The sequence below is a fragment of the Crocodylus siamensis genome, chromosome 5, assembly GCF_052110815.1.
Source record: "Crocodylus siamensis isolate JL-2025a chromosome 5, ASM5211081v1, whole genome shotgun sequence".
Lineage (NCBI taxonomy): Eukaryota > Metazoa > Chordata > Crocodylia > Crocodylidae > Crocodylus > Crocodylus siamensis.
This window is the reverse complement of record NC_143399.1, coordinates 185,848,395-185,867,703: the sequence shown is the minus strand read 5'-3', so window position 1 is coordinate 185,867,703 and position 19,309 is coordinate 185,848,395. Positions and strand designations below refer to the sequence as shown.

The following is a 19,309-nucleotide window of genomic DNA, read 5'->3' as shown; positions in this document are numbered from 1 at the left end:
CCTAATATATTTCAAGTATTCCCTGTATTTATTTTAGTGAATGCCTCAAAAACCTAAGGCTATCTATTTTTTTAATTGGCAATTTCCTAGAGGGTAACCAATGTATGTTCTTTCCCAGCCCAAAGGGATACCCAGGGCCAGCAAACCAGCAATTATAACCAACCCAATTACACAAGTACAAAAGGGAGAAAGGTCAAGTTCTCAGTGGTTGAATTAGACGATTTACAGTTGGATGTAAACACTTCATTTCACTACACTGATTATACTTAGTTCAGGAAACAACCTAGAACATATACATAACGTAACTTCTAAGCAGGGCTTTTCTCACACAGTGTAATTTTACCATAGTTTCCTTGACAATGCAATGATCAGACTAGCTAAGCTAGTATTCTGCCATGTCTAGGATTATTTTTCAAGTTTGTCATTATCCCCCCAAGGTTCTCTTTAAAATTTTAAATAGCCTGTTCATTAATATTCTTTTGCCAGCATTGCCGTATCACGGGGTTTATATAAATCCCTTGAAGTGTAGTCTCCAAATCCTTTCATTATTCTTGCTGCTTACTTAATGTATTTATTACAAACTTAATTTTATGCTGTCAGAAAATACATCTAGCCTGTACTTGGTCCTTCCCTGTAGGAGATTTACACAGACTAAAAAAGTCACAGCAGACACCTGAATGCTACTGAGTAGGATGCTTCTTAATCCCCCTGCTGGACAAGTCTCTTCACAGGTTTCATCTATTTTAGGTGTTTAAACCAGTTTCATTCTCCCCCTTATGTCCCCCGGCTCCACTCCCTTAACATGGCTTTTAAAAGATGTTTAATTTAAGGCAGGACCAGAGTTAGTTCTTGCCAAGTCCAAGCAACTCACACAAGTATCTTATGAGATTTGTTTAGAAAACTTTTACATTTTCAGTTTGCTTCAATGCATGTTAAAAGCCTGTTGAAAAACTGGAACATTGCAAGCAGCTAAATAAAGTCCGAGACACTTTATTCCATGAAGTTTTGTACTAAGAAGTATGAACAGCTTTCAATTGTATATCAAAAGCAATAAAATGAATAATTCATATGACAGCGATGCATTGTTCAATGCCCACAACAGTACCATCTGCTGACAGTATTAAATAAGGTTAAATGAAGTTACACATCAATGGTTTAATTCATAACACACTACATCATGGAGCCTATGTTCAAAGTACTCGAGTCTCTCTCAGGAAGGGCAGCATGGACATCTAATAAATGACTAAATAAAATTCAAAAGGAGCTCAATTTTACAATAGCTGCTGGTTTGTATAAGGCAGATATCTAGCGTATGGGAGAGTTAGAAAGCAAAAAGTGTTCTTATTTATAGAATAAATTTCCCTCAAAGAAAATTATTTATACTTTAATTGTATTGCTAAATCAGAAACCAGGTTTGTGAATCCAGGACAATTTAAAATAATGTTTTAGAACACTAGAGCCACATTTTGCTCAGCTATTCAGGAGTCATGCTCATGTCACAGCAAGTTTGAAGGAAAGTTGAAAGTCAAGTACTGTAGTACTTATTTCTATCACACAGCAGTTTTTCCCAGTCAAAGCAGTCTAAAACTCTGATTTCCATCATGTTGCTCTTTCAGGTGCATTTATACATACTAGGTGCCCTTTGACAGCAGACTCAACCAAAGGAATAATTGTAAAGCAATTCATCAACTATACAATTTTGTTCAGCTCCTATTCAAATAAATATGGCCAGCACTGTCCTCCATAAAAAAACAGTAACTCATAAAAGTTTTTTAAAAAAAAATCACCCCTTTTATCACTTTTCCTGTAACAGCAATATTTGAGATATCTTGAGAAGTGAACTTGGAAAGGCCAGATTTCCTACTGCTGCCTAAGCATCATGCCAAAGCCAGTATTTAAAGTGGTCTCCACAGCTAATCTGTAGCCTCTTCAAATGGCAGGGAGAAAATTTAAAGGGAGAAAATGATAAAGGAGTTGTGTATAGAAATCTAGATGTTGTAACACATACCCTGCATATATTATTAGAATTTTCAAAGAGAAAATTAGGAATAATTTTTCACAGCATGAAAGCTTATGGTTGGTGGTCCCAGGGGGCAGTGCTAACCAGGTATCATGCTGTTCTGGTTAAGCTGGACTCTTTCCATTTACTTTTCTGCTAGACCAGAGTATTTGGCAGTATGTGTTTCTCCTTCCCCAGCCATTTACCCTCAAAACCCAATCCCCACTATCATTTGCAGAACACAGAAAGACTTCTAATTAGCCATAAGCAACCCACAGGCTACAGCAACACCAGGAACTTCAGGGGGTAGGGACAACTTTTCATCACTAACAGACATGACCCCCTCTCCCCATCCCCACAAAACACAAAACCAGCACTTGACTGGAAGAGTAAGCATGTTAATTTGACCCAGCAGCACCTATATAGACTGGGAGCCATAAAAGCGCCAAACCCCCCCGCTGAAGTGCCTGATCTAGACAGACACTAGGCAAGCTGGGTCAAACTATTACAATGCCTCTTCTGGGCACGTGTTGCACTCAGCGTGGGGGTGCACCAATCTGAAAGTAAAGCACTGCTTGGGGGCTTTTTTCCCCATGTCTGTAAGCAGCCCAAAACAAGCAGTCTGCCTGCAAAGCAGAATATTTATTGAGAAACAGCGAGATGAAAGAAACATCAAGTGTTTTCTCGTCTAACTCCTGGCCTTAGAGCAGGTCTTATGTATTTAAATTATCCCTGACAAACCTATCCAGCTTTAAAAAAAAACCCTCCAGAAAAGGAGATTCCACAATTTTTCCTAGGCACCTCCAGCACCTAGTGCTCTGACAAAAGTTAATCCCAAGTAGATTTCAACCTGCATCTGCCTTCCATCGTTTCTTGTCCTGCCTTCACTGACTAGAGAGAAAGAACAGTTGTAGACTTTAAGCAAATAGCAAGCAACCTTTTAAAAGTATTTAGGGGAAGAAGTATTCAGACCCTTCAAATCACCTTTTCTTTAATACTCCTGACTCCTTCAGGCTTTCTGCATATGGTTTACCTTCTAACACTTCACTAGTCGACCCTGAATTCTCTTAGACATGTCCACATGTTCCCTACAGTGCTATACCCAAACTCTGATGCAGAATTTCAGTTGAGACTTAAACCAGTCAAAGTATAGTGGCATTATTACTTAACACATCTTGGACAGGATAAATATTATGCAGCCTCTATGGTTCCTGAAATCATTTACTTCGAGAGTCCATGAAGGAGAAGGCTAAACTTTGCTGCTCCCATTGCAAAACACATGAAGTGTTGCTTTCCAATGCTGTGCTTTTAGCATTTAGAGACTTAAGAACTAAAAATATAAGTGGAAACAAGGGTAGACTGGGGTAGCATTGTCAGACTTAAGCCCCTTATCTTGTGCAGGGCTGGATTAATGCATAGGCAAACTAGGCACATGCCTAGTGCCCTAAGAGAAAGGGCCCAGTTGTGTGCATTTTACATATTACAATTGAATGAGAAAAGTAACATAACTATACAGTATTAAGTAGGGGCCTACAAGTTTGTTTGCCTAGGGCCCACTAACGGGTTAATCCGACCCCAATCTTGTGTCATGACTGTCATCCCAGAAGATTTCACAAAGTGATACAGTTGCACAGGCCTAGGCCAGGGTCCTGCATTATGCAAATATCTCCTAATTTTTAGAGCTTGTCTCCCAAGTTGGAGAGCCCACAGATATTACAATTGTAATGGTCATGGAAACAGAACCACCAACCAGATTGTTCTTGGCTAAACACTTCATCCCAGATGCACTGGTAAGCTATTCCTTTGAACCAAAAGCCTGCCCAAACTGAGCAAGACAAACATGGCTGAAAGGAAGAAGCATTAAGCCAGCCAAGGTGCTCCAACGTTCAGATCTGTTAGCTAGACAGCTGGTTATGAAACAAGAAGCACCATTTTAAAATTTTAATTGCACTCTACCCACATGCTGTTTAGGAGACTGTATTTAATGCAAGGATCTAGCATTTATGGTCGGTCATGCGACCCTAATCTAACATTGCACATCAAACCAAATGTCTCAAGCTACAAGGAAACTCAGAGTTAGAATCAACTTAAGAGCTGATTAACATCTAAACCATTTGCCATACTAAGCAGCCAGGTGAAGAGGTCAAGCTTTGTAGACCACAGTTAAGTAGGGTAATGGCTACACCAGCAGAGAGTGAACAAAAGGCATCTTCAAAATGCAGAGTACAAAAGGTATCATAGCTCCAGGCCTAACTACACCTCTGCTCCTTTTCTGGTCTGACTGCACTCCTCAGGTATCAAACCTCCTGTTTTTAGGACTCTTGGGATGCAACACTGCAATTCATCCACTCAAATTGTGTACTGTACCTTCTGACCCTATGTACCAACCATTCACACTCGAACTGCATTCAGGTACCGCAGCTCTTCCTTTAGAAGCCTCTAGCAGTAAGTTACCGTAACAGAGAATATACACTTCTTTAAATAACAGCTTGTTCACAGTACTCTGGCACAGGAGAAACAAAGCAGACCATAGCAGGAAAAGGATTTCATCATCCAGAAGGTGTTCATGCCCACTGTCCTTACCTAAAGGAAAAGGCATCTATCTCCCTGAGGGGGGACTCTGGTTGGTCTAGTTTATGCTAGGGCTCCCTCTAGACAACTTAAGGTCCCAATATCAAAAAGTGGTCTCCCACTCAAGTAGACATGTACAGTTCAGTTAAAACCTTCCAGTCTCCTTTGGCCCCATTTACCACATACAGCTTTTTCACAGGGACCAAGATTCCCTGGTCTGGACTAGTCTGGAAGCAAGCCAAGCCAAGCCAACATAACAAATGGTTCTTGCATTGTTCCAAGTGTTTAGTAACAGATGTATAGTTGCATTTACCTCCCCCTTCACAACTGCATTCCTTCACAATCCCACTACTGTTTGCATGGATTAATTCAACAAACATAATAACCCCAAAATCAAGACAGTTATTACAGGCAACACCAAATCAGTCACAGAAGCATAATAAAGTATTAGCCTTTAGTATGATCTAGGAGGTACCTGGTCATTTAATATAGAAGCAACTAGTCCCTGCAGAAACATTAGCTTCAGTCAACCTAAAAATTGCTATGAAATGAAAAAAATAAGTCATTTGCACCTGGATCACTAACTCATGCCAAACTTTTGTTTATACAGATTTTTTTTTTTTTTTTATTATTATACATTTTATCCAGCCCAGGCCAGAGGTCCAGAAAAAGCTGACTGTGCACAAACTAACAGCTTTTAAATCTTCACCCTTCAAGATCAAGTTTCTTTGTTCTCTCCAAACCAAGATGCAAGCCTACAACCATTTTTGTTTAAGTATAAGATTACAGTATGGTATTTTAAATCTCCAATAACAGCCTTTCTTTTTAGTAGTGAATTAAAGAAATGGACAATATGACCACAAGATTAGTAGAGAAAAATAGCAATCCTGGGGGGGAAAAAAAGAGAACAAAAAAAGGTAAAAACATCGTCCAGGACAAATGGTGCAAGAGACAAGTCGTTTGCCATGTTGCTAACAGAACTTGCATCATACATTTCAACATTCACATCGTTTTGTTGAACAGACCACAGTAAAATTAATTAATAGTATACTTACATAAAGCAATCTATAAGCCAAAACAGAGGCTTAATCATGCACACTGATTTATCAACAAATACTCCATACACATGGAACACTGTGTTTAGACTTCAGAGCTTTCCCACCCTTTTAATCTGGAATTTTGCATTTCCAATACCTCTGCAGTTAACTCTGTTCTGTCAAGCCATTCTTAACAGCCCCAGGAACATTTTCATTATCCAAGTGCTTTGAGCAACTCCACAGGTTCTTTAAGTTTTTGACTCAACCCTGATTAGAGCGCAGTATTCCTCCACACATCTTCATTTACAAAATGTTTCAGAGGACATTTCACCAGATCATTTGGTCTCTGGGCACTTCTATACGTGCTCTGATCCATTCTAATCTAAAGGGAACACTACAACGTGCTGCAGTGTCTCATGTATTCAGCACCCCCGAGTTTCAAAATAGTGGTGGGGGCACTTTTCACAGGAAATGAACCCAGATCTCTTAACTTGTAGTCCTGTGTTAATGCAGGACAAAACATTTCAATGTTCAGTTGCAATTGAAGAGTCAGCAGCTGGATGCCTGATCATGTCTGGTAAGAACTTATCATGCTTTCAAGTTTTCAGTTAATGCCAGATGAGAACATACCTGAGAATACTGGATTTGTATATCATGCTTCCTTAATTAAATATAGTCATCCCAACCTTTACAGTCAGTTAAGGTTTACACAGTGCTGCCCAGGTCTTTCCTGGCATGTTAATTACATTGTCAGAAATGGGAGGCCTGGAGAGAAAACTCAGAAAGCACAAACACACCTTTGTGGTGTTACATTTTGTTCTGGAACACTAATTTTCACCACCACCCTATAGCAGAATGCGTGACAATTATCTTCTAAAAGGCTAGCTTACATTTAAGACTGATAAGAGTGAACAAAATTAAACAACTCAGTTCTCAGTTGAGTGCCCTCTCTTTCCAGAGGTAGATTTTGCAGATACAGCCACCAAGGACTTTGGATATTAACCAACAGTATTTGCCCAGAATTAAACTACCCATTATTCTTTGGCATACAGTTTTCCCCACAATAATCTAAAGAACACTCATCCAAATACCTGAACTGAGTTCATCTGCAAGAAAGCATTAAATGAGCACCTCATTAGTCTATGTTATATGTTAAATAGTTTGTGGACTGCACACTAGTTGCAAAATAGATTCATAAGTCCTGTTCTCCACCCCTCACTCTGAAATATCTGGGCTAGTAAAAATACGCGCAACACATGATGCTTTTAGGGTCCAGGTCTATTGTTACATAAAATATGTTTTACTGCATTCTTGCAGGATAAATTTTGAAAAGCTGGAGACAAAATAGATGCACTGCTAAAAGGGAAGATTTGCAAGTAGGACGCTTTCAAATCTCAAAATGCAGGCTTTGCTTTAGCTGTAAAAAAATATGGAATTGTTATATCACATCAAAAAAGTTTGGTTTGGATTTTATTAATGGAGCAATTAGTAAAGGCTTAAAAACTAGACTTGTCCTGTTTTCTCCTCTGAAAGACTGCACTGAACACAAATATCATGCAACTAAATGACATAAGAGTTTTTTATCACTAGTTATCCAATACATTCTTATCTGCTGAAGGCAGAATCCAACTGGAATGTGCTCCGCTCACCAAAAGCAGAGACCTCCAGATGTGTCAGTTCTCTAAATTAGTGAGTGGAAGAAGTAACATATATTGTATTCATGCAGGGAGAGAATCTTCTTTGGCTGCTTCCTTGAAGAGGAATATGCGCCAAGTGGGTAACAGAAGCAAAGGAGAAACAGCGGTAGTTTGGATAAAATGCCATTCATCACAAGCAACGTCGTTGGAAAATGAGCTATCCTGATGCACTGATTGTTCCAAAGCTAAAAAAAACCCTGCAGTTCACAACTGTCATTAGCTGACAAACTCATAAATAAGGAGAAATATTTTAAGACAATGGAAGTTTAAATATGCAGAAACTGTACGACACCATTGGGTCTTAAATTTATTTTGGTTAACAGCAGCAATGGATGCATTTCACCAGGAAAAAAATAAGGTGGCGAAATTCTCTTTATATAAAAACTGAACTTCACAATTTAATGAGGTCAGTTCTGTGCATAGGTAAATGTACTAAAGCCCTTATACAAACGCTTATAGGATATGGACAAAAATATGTTTCAGCCAGAAATGCACATCAACTGAACAAATACTGAATCAGGCAGATACAAGTTGTGCCATAAATAGTATCCTTTGATATTAATATGATTGTTACGTCTACCTATAACCATGCAACATAAAAAGGGAAGCAACTTCGGCTCCTAATCTTCAGTGATACCTATTATTACAACATATAGTCCATCGTGTGCAATGTACATAGACTCTTCACATCCAAAAATGAAGCTGTCATCTTTTAAAGCTCCCATGTGACACCTGCTTCTTAATATAAGCCACCACTTAGCTCATCTCACTACAGATTGGGTCTGAATGGGCTTTTGCAATAAAAAAAAGAAAGTTCCCACTTCTCCTGGAGAAGATCCTAGAGGCTTCAGATGCATCAAGTTTAGACTTGAGTCTTTCTGCATATGGGAATGAAGACAAAATAACTTCAGTTTGGACATTTTAATGGCTTAAAGCTAAGTCTCTTTTCTCTAACAAACCAGGGTCAGGAGTTTGACGCAGACAAAAAATGTATCCAGTACACAGCTCTAGTATTATTTGGATAAGGCTCCTAGTTCAGGATATTCCTATGCAATGCAACTCTGATGAAGAAAAAAAACCTACTCCTTTGAAAGGTAGAAGCAGTAATACTTAACAAGTTGGTTGTAACCAAATCTCCCACAGACAGCAGGCAAAGGGATTTGCCAGTTCCTAGTACTTTCAGTATCTGTTGCATGTGAAAGAGCTGATGACAATATTTTTCAATCAAAATGCTTTCCAAAATGGTCACCTACACCTTCAGTGTGCTAGGGTTTGCATCTAGGGTTGAGGATTCTAGCACAATCCTTCTGCAGAAGACAGTCACCCCTGAATCTGCACCAGTACCTAAATCTCACTACAGCTTTGGATGTTTAAAAGGTGCTATAAACCTTTCTAATGCTTGATTTGTAGGACGAAAGGTTAGTCAGCCTCCATTTCTCTCTTCAAAACCCTCCTTTCCCTTTTTGGAGTCACTCAGCAGCAAATTTTAGGCACACATTCAGGAGCTAAGCATAACATAATCCAAAACTTTGTTCACTTTCTAATGAAGATATACAAATGCACAGCAGGGGTATGTTAATGCAGTCAAAGATTTGCCAGCTGTTTCTTAAAGCCAGCCAACAAGCAATAGGGTTGGGCAAAGCAGCAAGGGTTTCTCTGATTAAAACCTCAATGTTATATCTGATGAAGAATCCACTCATACTAGACTATGCAAACGGGATTACCAAATTGTAATAAAGCTAATAAAGCTGGGGAGAATGTGTGCATATGAGAAAAACCCAACATGGCAAACGACCATTGTGGGATGCCATGATTTGTTTGTTTCGATTTTTTGGGGGGGGGGGGGGGGCGAGTTTTGGAACTGCCTACATTTTCCAATGGGAAGCACCCACCCTTCCACAAAATAAATGGAACAAAATTAGTTTATGCAAGTAGGTTTTAAGTAGGTATTAAAAAGTATGAAAACCCTGTTAAGTTAGCACAAGGTATAGAAACTGAGCTTTTGTATAAAAAAGTTCTCTCCCTCCATTCATTAACCATTTTAACATTACATGTTTCAAACATAGAAAAAAGTTAGATCTGGACTCACTTGATGCAGTACAGCAAAGCGGATGAACAGAATTTGAGCTTATAACAGGAATATCAAGTACTAAGGGAACAAACACATTTCTAGAGCTATTTGAAGGAAAGGTTACACTCCAAGGACAGGCTGAAAAACAACTCATGATCCCTAGCTCACAAGGCAAAAATGCAGGGCACTCCATTTCCCCATCTTTAAAATTGGGATAATATTTCCTTCATAGCGAGGTTTTGTTAGTGTTTTTCAATTTATTAAGCTAAAACACCAGAGGGCATCCTTTAAGGAAAGAACAAGCCCCATACATTCAACAGCTGATGCCCTACAATAGCGTGCAACGATAGCAAAAGCAGCTCTCTCAGGGCGTCTTCACTGCAAAAGCTTTTTGGACACTTTAAGAGGACACGAAGAGAAAGGAAATTGGAGTCTGGCTATATGTATGCCGACAAAATTCCAAGTGTGCATCTACAGAGGAAGGAGTGCTGTCAAATATTTTGTAATCATGAATTATACAGCAACTTTAGAACCAACCACTTCAGGAAGACGGGTGGGGTGTAAGGAGGGGAGGAAGATATCCCTGAAATACCTTGTTTATACAACATTCCTAGTCTCAGGTTGTAATCCGAAGCTTACAAATTAAACACACACTAAAAATAAAGAAGCGTCAAACTTCCCACCTAAGCCAGTCAGCAACAGACTTTCCATTCACCATAGAATGAACTCATCTTTTAAAACAAAGCCAAAAAAAAAGGGCAAGAAACCTCAAGGAAGGCTAAGTGACTGGCATGCACAGCCTGGAATAAACCCATTCATTTCAACTTGACAAAGCATCAAATATTCAGACAACTACTGTTGAAATTTTTACTTTCAAGTTCTTAGAATTGTGTGTTACTTACTTCAAAATCTGGTTTAAAAAAGTCTCCTTATGCGGAAGAAAAGGAAAGAGGTGTCTTCATAAAACAGTTACTAAGAACTACTGGCTCAAAAAGAGTTGAAATCAGTAGGTTAGATTTCCAAAATACTGTTCCGGAGAGGTTTCTCTCTTCTCTAAAATCTCTTTCCAAAAAGGCTATCATTCAGGTGCTAAGAAAACAAAAGTGACACATCACACAAGTTACCAAATATCAGCATGCAAGGTTGGCAAGTACATCTGCAGTCAAGATGATTTGGATAAGTCGGATAAATTTAGAATGGTGCTTTCCAATGGCATGTGCACACCAAATGCAGTAGATATGCAAAGCTATATTCCAAGAGCTGCTTCCAAAGTGCTTAAGCTAAAAACTGTTAGCAAAAATAGTCTTTTGAAAGTTCTCAGCCATCTGAAGTCCTCAACAATGTAGTTCCTAGATCTGCTTTTAGCATTTCCATCCATCACTGGATTTATCCCCATAAAACTATAGGCTCCCCAACCTCAGAGGACTAAGCCAAAAGCAGTGTGGCAATTTCACACAGGACCAACCTTTTATGGGCTGAACAGTTGAGCTTTGATATAGCTAATCTACCATAAATAGCTCTGGAAACTCAGAAGGATCAGATCAGCTGTTGCAACCGTCCCAGCCTATAGCCGCTTCAAGTCCAATTATACTGTCAACTCTTGTCTTGCCACTTTCATTTCGCACCCTCCTCTCTCCCCAGTCTCACCCTTACAAGAAATTAGAAACTACAGAAGACTGAGAGGCAAAAAAGAGATATGGAAGAGGAACAGGATGGAACAGAAAGGAATACCGAGTGAGGATTTCACTTGCATAAAAGACATTCTTTAAAGGAACAAACAAAAAAGAAGAATTTTAGTAGTTGAGAAAAAATTTAACAAAATGACATCCAAGACAAGATACTGACCCAGACTTCTAGACCAAAATATTATTTGAAATAAGTAAACAGAGGGACAATGAGGTAGGTGCAACAGATCAGATTTAACTCATGCAGTTGTCATACAAGTATTAAACTGCCTATTTTCCCACTTGGTTTTAAAAAACAAAAACACTTGTGTTTAATATTGTAAGTTTAATATTATCTCTGCAGAAAGTCACAGAACTGCATGTTATCATGATTAGAGTATGCCAACTCCTTTTAAGTATTTAGAAATGTTTTCCCCACAATAGTGCAAACAACTACCATTTAAGAACTTGGACATTTTGGAACCTGCTGGCTATTTTTGTTTATTACCAATACAAGGCAACATAACTTTCTAAAAATATCAGCTGTATGACTGCCGTACCTCTGGTAGTGGGACAATAGAGCTAGCGACACTGTCCCGATAGAAAAATGTAAGAGTTAAGATTTCATTGAACACAAACTAAAAAATAGCATGATACACTTATAGGTTTCTTACACTGTAAAAAGACACACCAGCTAAAAATATTTTTAAAATGAAAATACAAGATTAGATGCAACATTTTTAAAACTAAATGAGACTGCTTCCCTACTACTCTCTCTCATGTCCACCCTTAAAACTAAAGGAACAAGAACACCACTAAAACACAACTCTTCTCTCCCTCCTGCCTCCACACAAACTGCTTCCATGAAACCTCAACTCCAGAACTTGGAAGTAAAAATCCCATGGGAAAGACATTGAACTGAGTCTCAGGAAAACTGAGTTTGGCTCTTGGCTACATCAGTGTCTCCTTGCAATTCTGAGCAAGTACTTTAGCCTCAGTGCATCAGTTTTCCCATCTGTAAATGAGACACAAATAGTGTGTGCATTTGCACAAAAGCCTTGAGGTTGACTGGAACCTTTGGATGCAACTGTACTGAAGAGGAGATAGTGAGCAAAACAGTATAGAAAGCTGAAAATCCCAAAAGCCTGAACAAAAGCCAAGTACACCTCAATTTCTTTGTACATGCTGCATTCCATCACTTTTGATTAGAAACCTCACTGGTGCAAGGACCCGATTTCCAACTTCTCTATAACCATTAGCGTAGCTTAAAGTCTTGACTTCTGGTCATGACCGCTTAGACAAGTTTTGATTTTATGTTGAGGATTAAACAAAAGTTTGCAATCCCTTCAGAGTTGCTTAAGGAGGAAAGCTGCACTACTGAGGCAGAAAACAAGAGACAAGCTTACCCCTCAAACCCCTGATAACGTTAATGCAAATAAAACCAGCTGCACAATATCAGCGAGAGTCAACTTTCCATTACAAGGTGGAAAAGTGTCTGCCCTGCATGCAGGGGCATACCCAGAGGTGGTGCAGTGGTGACCATACTCCGCTTTCAGACTGAACTGTGCTGCAGCAGAAGCCTCTGGGAATTTTTTTAAGTCCCCAAAGCAAGTAAAAATTCCCACCCCCTTTCACCTCTGTGCTCAGAGGCACATCCCCTCCCTCATTCCTCTTCTACCCTTTTGCGTCTCCATGACCTGCTGCTGCATTCCCTGCTGTCCTGGAGGGCAGGGGCAGCTCCAGAGCTGCTCTAGTCTCTTACATCTGGGCTGCACAGGGGCTGGGCTCAGCTGGGGACAGCAGCACTAATAGTGGGAGTGTGGATTCTCTCTCCTTGCTCAGTCTCCTCAGGAACAGACACGGGGAAAGGGAAGTCCCTCTCACACTTGGCACCCATATGAACCTAGGCCCTGCACAGTCCAGGTGGAGCTTCTCCTGCCTCCTAGACAGTAGGAAAGAACAACCTGGGAGGTTAGGGGTCTCTGAGCATGGACAGGAAGGAGGTGGGGATGTAGTCTTACATGTTTTGGGGACTTAAAATGTCCCCAGAGGCATGGGGGGTGTTAGAAGGGGAAGATAAAGGCTGGAGCAGGAGATGTTGCCATCCCTTTTAATACCAGGTGCTGCTCCTGCATGCCTTTTGCAAAATCCTGGATCTGCCCCTGCCCACATGTACAAAGTGTCCTGAGTAAGATTTGTCCTAATGTGTGCATCAATTTGAGCACCACATTCAAAAATAAAACATTACTCTTACAAGGCTCCCTTCTCCCCCAAGTAAGCTCCTGTCCTGAGACAGCATAAAGAGTAACTATGATAATTCTTTCAGTTTCTCTTTCATTTTTTTACATGCTTTAAAATACGGTGAGATGTGTTCAATTAACTGAAAGCAATAAATCGAGGTTGTAGCCATGGGTACAGCAGAAGCACTGGTGCTCTCTGCCCTGCCCTTACCCACATAAGCAGAGGGAGAAAAATATTACTTGGGGGAGGGGCTGGGTGGTGCAGGGTGAACCCACTTGACCGCAGGGCCTTGATGGGGCTGGTGCACACTGGTGCTGCGGTGACAGTGTGCAGAGTGGGCGCTGGGCATGCTGCTGCAGTAGTGGGGTATGGCAGTGGCACTGTCACCAGCTACTGGGAAATTAGTATGGGGAGGGCAGGGGAGAATAACCCTCATTAGCCCTGGTCTTCTGCTGCCTATGCCTACTGAGATAAACCCCGGCCTTCTTTACTGAAGAATTTTAAGGATGCCAGTTGTAACACAGAAACAGTTCCTTCCACAAGGAATGGGATTGAGCTCAACTCATTTCATTATACAGCTAAACAGTTTATTATTACCACCCAGGTGGCTGGGATTTTAAAGGCTGCTCCCAAACTCAGGAATAGACGTCTGATATCGTATTGGCACCAACATAAAGAAAATTTACTGCATTGGAAATGGCCATGATGTAGCCAATAATGTAGCCGATAAATGGCCCGTGCGTGCGTGCAGCTGCAGCGCAGTACATAGGCAGCGAGGAGCAGAGTGACAACATGAAGAGCTGTGTGCAGCTGGTAAGTCTGTTGTGGCAGACAGGGAAGGGTGAGGGAAGGGGCACTGGAAGGAGCAGATCAAGGTCCCCTCCATGAAGGAGGAAGTGGGACAGGCTGGGGCAGGTGCTGCCCAGCCACGGCTCATCCGATAGGTGTGAGAGGGAGGCGGCTCCTGCTGCTGCATGCATTCCAGGCGGGCAAGGGGGGCATGTCCCCCCCCAGATCTGAGCAGGGCGGCTGCAGTTATGAACTGGGGCCACACTGGGCTCTTCCTGGTGGGGGCTGGGTCATGCTGCACTTCGGGCAGATGGGCGGCAGTGCTGGAAGAGGGGGTTGGAGGGGCACTACAGCAAAGTTTGGGATGGTTGCAACTCCCCACCCAGTGCTGCTGCCCACACTGAGCGCAACCTGGCCCAGCACCAACCAGGAAGATCCTGGCACAGTCCCAGGCCCAGCCCACAGCAGCAGCCCACCAGATCTGGGTAGCACACGCACTCCCCCACTCCTCCCGTGCCCTCACGGGGTACACGCAGCAGTGGGAATTGCCCTTCTCCCCCCCCGACAAGCTGCAGCTCCGTCCCACTACCCGCCCTGCCCCAGCCAGGTAGCACCTGCCCCAGCCCCACTCCCCCACTGTGTGGGCCTTGATCTTTCCCTCCCTTCCCCTCCCCTCCCACCACAAGAGACTTACTAGCTGTACCAACTCTCCATGCTGTATCAGAAATCAGATCGGTAGCAGCTGATATGCCTCCTTAAATATCAGCTATCTGTATCAGCCTCAAAAACTTCTATTGGTGCACCCCTACTTAAGAACTCACAAAAAGGGGGGGGGGAAAAAAAGTACTCCTGCAAGAACCCATTTTTTGACAAGCTGAAACATGAGCAGATTCGGAGCATTTTGGAGTGCAGTGAGCACCTCCTACCCCGCCAAACACAGGACAAAGCATCTTCAAAAAGCTGAGGAATTGAGGAACTACAAGTAATGTCTTGACTTCATTGTTTGTCTGCTACCTTTTGTTTCTTTCTTAGGTGTAACATGCAGATGGTTTATTCTATATCGTTCATAGGTACTCATCTCTGCTGGTCTTGAAATAAGAATTGGTCTCCCAAGGCCCTGGGGCTGGCTGTGACCGTTTCATTGACTGTCCCTTTAATGAAGCCAGAAGAGCTCGTATTAATGGAGACGCTCACAGAGGTATCAGGGACTCAGATTTCCAAAGAGGATACATACCAACAGTTAAGGAATAATTATAGCATTACACTCATACAAGACCGAATTCTACAGCTTAGGAAGCCTGGTATAAATACACACAAAACTGAATTACTTAAAACATTTTGAAAACAGCTGCTAGGTTTGTTCCTTCCACAGAGAAGTGCTCTTATTCAGGAAAAGGTAAGCTTAACACAACTTACCAGCATCCATTGTTAGAATCATGACTCCACTTCTGTATCTCAGGAGCAGAAAGCCTTACCAGCCAGTCCACACGAATGACTCAGAAGGACAGCATAGCTTTGTTTCAGCTTTTATCTTCTGGCTCATTCACCCCTCCTCCCCTCTTCCTCCCGTGGGATAAAAGTGTTGCCTGTACCGTGTGCCTGGCCATCCCGATTGGTTCATTTATAAAACCTCACTCATTTAGCATATTCAAGCTTGAGAGAACCTAAAATGACTCTCATAAAAGTTCTTCCCTATCCCAGCTTTCCTTCCCCCTTCCCACTCTCCCTCTCAGATAATGAGCCCTTCACTGTTACTGACACTAGTTTCATTTGGGGTAGTTTTCATTGGATCAACCACTTCCTGAAGTACAGCACCAGCAAAATGACTATAACGTTGGAGAGAGGCAATGAAACGCTTTACAAGCAACAATGGAGCCAGATTCTCTTGTACTTCTCCCCTGAAGAGGAACGACTGAAGACTCCATAGTGGGGCTTGAGATGGGTGTCCACTTATCTGGGCACAGACACACCAAGGATCAGGGTTTACCACGGCCATCCTGAGACAGGATTTGGTCTCAAAGAAAAACATAAAAGCTGTAGGGAAGCATGTTTCTGAACAAGAGGTGCCTCTGAAAGTCACCTAGAACTCCACAAATAGGGGAATATTTCTTTTTCCTCACTGAGCAGGATCCTTAAAATTAGGAACTAGTTTTATTGCTAGTAAAATGTAGGAACTGTCTGAAACAGTCCAAGAGGTATTTACATCCATTTGAGAAACACAGCTGTAACTAGTAGAGGAAAAAAAAGTGCTGTGGAATTTCAAGTTGACAGAGATGCCAGGATCCTCACTTAATGAATTACAATGCAGCCAGGGAATTGTCTAAGGAAAGAAAAATTGGTTTCATTTTGTATTATTAAATTAAGACCTGAAGTTTGACTTTGAAAGCTGTATTTATCTGATAGCTGGAATTCTTATGGAACAGAATGTATATGTATATTTAAGAATTCAAGCACATAAGGAACAGTTGCATTTCATTCACTATCTGTCTCCTGATAAGCACCATTCTTTCTAAATAGAAAGAATGACAGACTGCTCTCTCATCACAGTATTTACCACTAGTTATGCTACGGCTCATAACTCAGTGATAAAGCCACAAGGAGGTTTTGTACTTACTTGAGTAAGCAAAGCGTTCCCCCCACTTTTTTTTTTTTTTTTTTTTAAAGGGATGTGAGCTGCATGGTGCAAGCATTGGGTTTAAAAAGCTATTTAAAAGATGGAGGTCACAGCCCAAAAGCATTAGTATGAGCAACACTGCTGAGCCACCATCACTTATCACATGATTTCTCAATCTGCTCTTACTTTAAAGAGCCATTGTGCCAGCAGGATAAGGCTCTGATCCAGTTTGTTAACTGCACTGGGAAATAAAATTACCAGCAGGAAGAAAACTTATTCCAGACATCCAGAGCAGGACACCAAAACAAGAGTTTTAACAGGAATGTAAAAAACTTTTTTCCTCAAGACACGAGCCAAGAGTTGATCAAGGAGAAATGAAACATGTTATTCACTAACTACCCACTACCCGGCTTCATTACTTTTTGAAGCACCTATTACAGCAGGGTCGGGCAATTATTTTGGGCAGAGGGCCACTTACTGAGTTTTGGCAAAACATCGAGGGCCGCATGACAGGCAGCCTAGAGCAGATAAATATTAATTTTCTAAGTTTTTTAGGGGCCCTGCGGGCCGGACAGAATGGCCTGGCAGGCCGCATCCAGCCCCCGGGCCACATTTTGTCCACCAGGGTGGGCAAAATACAGACTGAGGGCTGGATCTAGCAAGAAGACCCCAGGAGCAATGAAGGGGAGGTGGCCATGCCTACTGACAGCTCTTACTTTTTCCTGGAGCCTAGCAGCAGCTTCTGTCCAGCCACTGCCGTCTCCAGACCTGGGTCACCAAAGCTGGGAAGCAGCTCTAGCCCATCCTCAGGAAGAAGGGCAGCCCAGAGGAAGCACTGGTGGTGCCAGGGGCCCTGGCTGGGCTGCCCTTGCTGAAGCTGCTGCCCATGCACACCCATACTAGCTCCCCACCTACCTGCAGCCCCATCCCACATAGGGAGGTTTGGTAAGCTGTTGCACAGGGGACTGCTGATCTGGCCCATGACAGCTTCCCAAAACTCCTTATGTGGCCTGTGGGTGAAAATAAATTTCCCACCCCTGGCACAGTACTAACCACATGATAAACTGAGTAGACTGCTGTCCTCATTCAGTGCTGCAGTTCTTAGGTAGGTTGTTAGTTCCTCGAACTCGGACATATGCTCGATACCCAGAATTCCAGAGTTTAAGGTGACATAAGATCTGCATGCAATTAATGTTTTAACAAGTGTGCACAGATACCTCTCCCCAACATAAAAAGCCTCACAAGTGTAAAAAGTCCCAGCCTAGTTTCTTATTAAACAAAAACTTCTTATGCAACTGCATAATGAAGATGCTGTCTCTAAGGGAATCTGCCATGCTCATACTCAATTTACGTTAGTCTCCAGCTTTCCCCCGCCACATACTTTTTTCACGTCCCTTGTTCTGGTGCCTTTACTGTCAACTCCTGATGGACATGGATGGTGTATCCAAGCAATAAACATTCTCAAATCCCCAAACAGAGATAACACCAATGATGCAATTCCAGAACGTCTTGATCATATATTGACAACACTTTATAGAAGCAGGACATGCGCTACAACGGTTCTCCTGCTTTAGCTGTGGTAGGTTAAGGAATTAGGTCTGCTGTTAGGGTTGATGGTAATCTTATGTAGAGTTTAGATTATGGTTTGTATGTGATGGTTTGGGTAGGGACAATGCTGCCTCAGGCAGGGGGCTAGACTACATGACCTCTGGAGGTCCCTTCCAACCCTACTTCTCTATGACACTATAACCTGAGGTCAACCCTAAAGAAGAATGAGTGAGTTTTCATTCTTTATCACACTATGTTGTTCATAAAAGATGCCTGAAGCTTCATTCTCTGCACTAGAGAATAGTAGACAAAAGTTAAGTTTCCACCTTCTTTTCTTTCTAGAGACACACAAACAGATGGAAAATGAACTACAACAAATGAGAATGCCATAAACAAAGGACATATAAGCAAATGACTGTGGCTTCATACATCACAGATGTTTCCAGCATGGTTAACCTGCTGCTTAATTTTTAATTCCCAGTTATTAGGCAGGGGAGACGCCCCTCTTCTCGACCTTGAATGTCTTGCTGTAGTTAGAGGGTACAGGCCTGTCTCTTGCACTGTAGGCAGGGTGACCCCTGCGTGAGACTTCAGATGTGAGAATCTTGGGTACACAATTGATGGTGATGGGAGATTTATCTTGGGCTTTTCCTCTACTTTGCTCCTTTGGCATTTTGGCTAGAAGCAAGTAAGACTAGGGGGTATCTGAACTTCAAGGCCTCCAGGCTTGGGGCTTGCACATAAGATGCCTGCTGTGGATCTGGTAGTACCTGAATCCCCAGGCTGAAGAGTCTGGGATATATGATACTTGCTGGTAGTAGTGCCACACAGACTTGAACAATTGACCCCTGCTCAGTCGGTAGAATTTGGAACCAATTTGTCCCAAGACACAACAACATTTCAAAAGGTTATTATTTAGCAGAGAAAGGCAGTTACAAAAGGGTAAGTATGAAACGTATGCCAGTGCATCTTTACTATGAGAGGCCTCCCCCATCATTCTGGGATAACAAGAGTGTCAATTCCTTGGTTCAGCAAATCAGTACGTAAAAAGTTACAGCAATCTATTCTCAAAGTAACA

General features: G+C 41.8%; 1 protein-coding gene and 1 long non-coding RNA gene across 22 annotated transcripts in view; one reads left to right on the top strand and one right to left on the bottom strand.

The window, feature by feature from the left end:
* The window catches only part of SVIL (supervillin), a 200,437-nt gene that overhangs the window by 132,545 nt on the left and 48,583 nt on the right, over positions 1-19,309 (bottom strand). For 5 of the 21 annotated variants that reach the window (XM_090047478.1, XM_090047479.1, XM_090047477.1 and 2 more), the window contains exon 1: positions 15,486-15,564. The exons of 2 other annotated variants lie outside the window; for them this stretch is intronic. In XM_090047478.1, coding sequence (XP_089903604.1) covers positions 15,486-15,507 — 22 coding nt within the window. In that variant the 5' untranslated portion in view covers positions 15,508-15,564. Of the gene's footprint in view, positions 1-10,277; positions 10,465-15,485; positions 15,566-19,309 lie in introns of those variants that run through there. 14 more of the 21 variants (XM_090047472.1, XM_090047474.1, XM_090047473.1 and 11 more) reach the window with 7 other exon arrangements.
* LOC149865040 (uncharacterized) lies at positions 11,010-18,696 on the top strand. The gene is made up of 4 exons (XR_016442356.1): positions 11,010-11,274; positions 13,885-14,093; positions 15,140-15,465; positions 18,574-18,696. It is a non-coding gene; the product is annotated as an uncharacterized LOC149865040 (long non-coding RNA).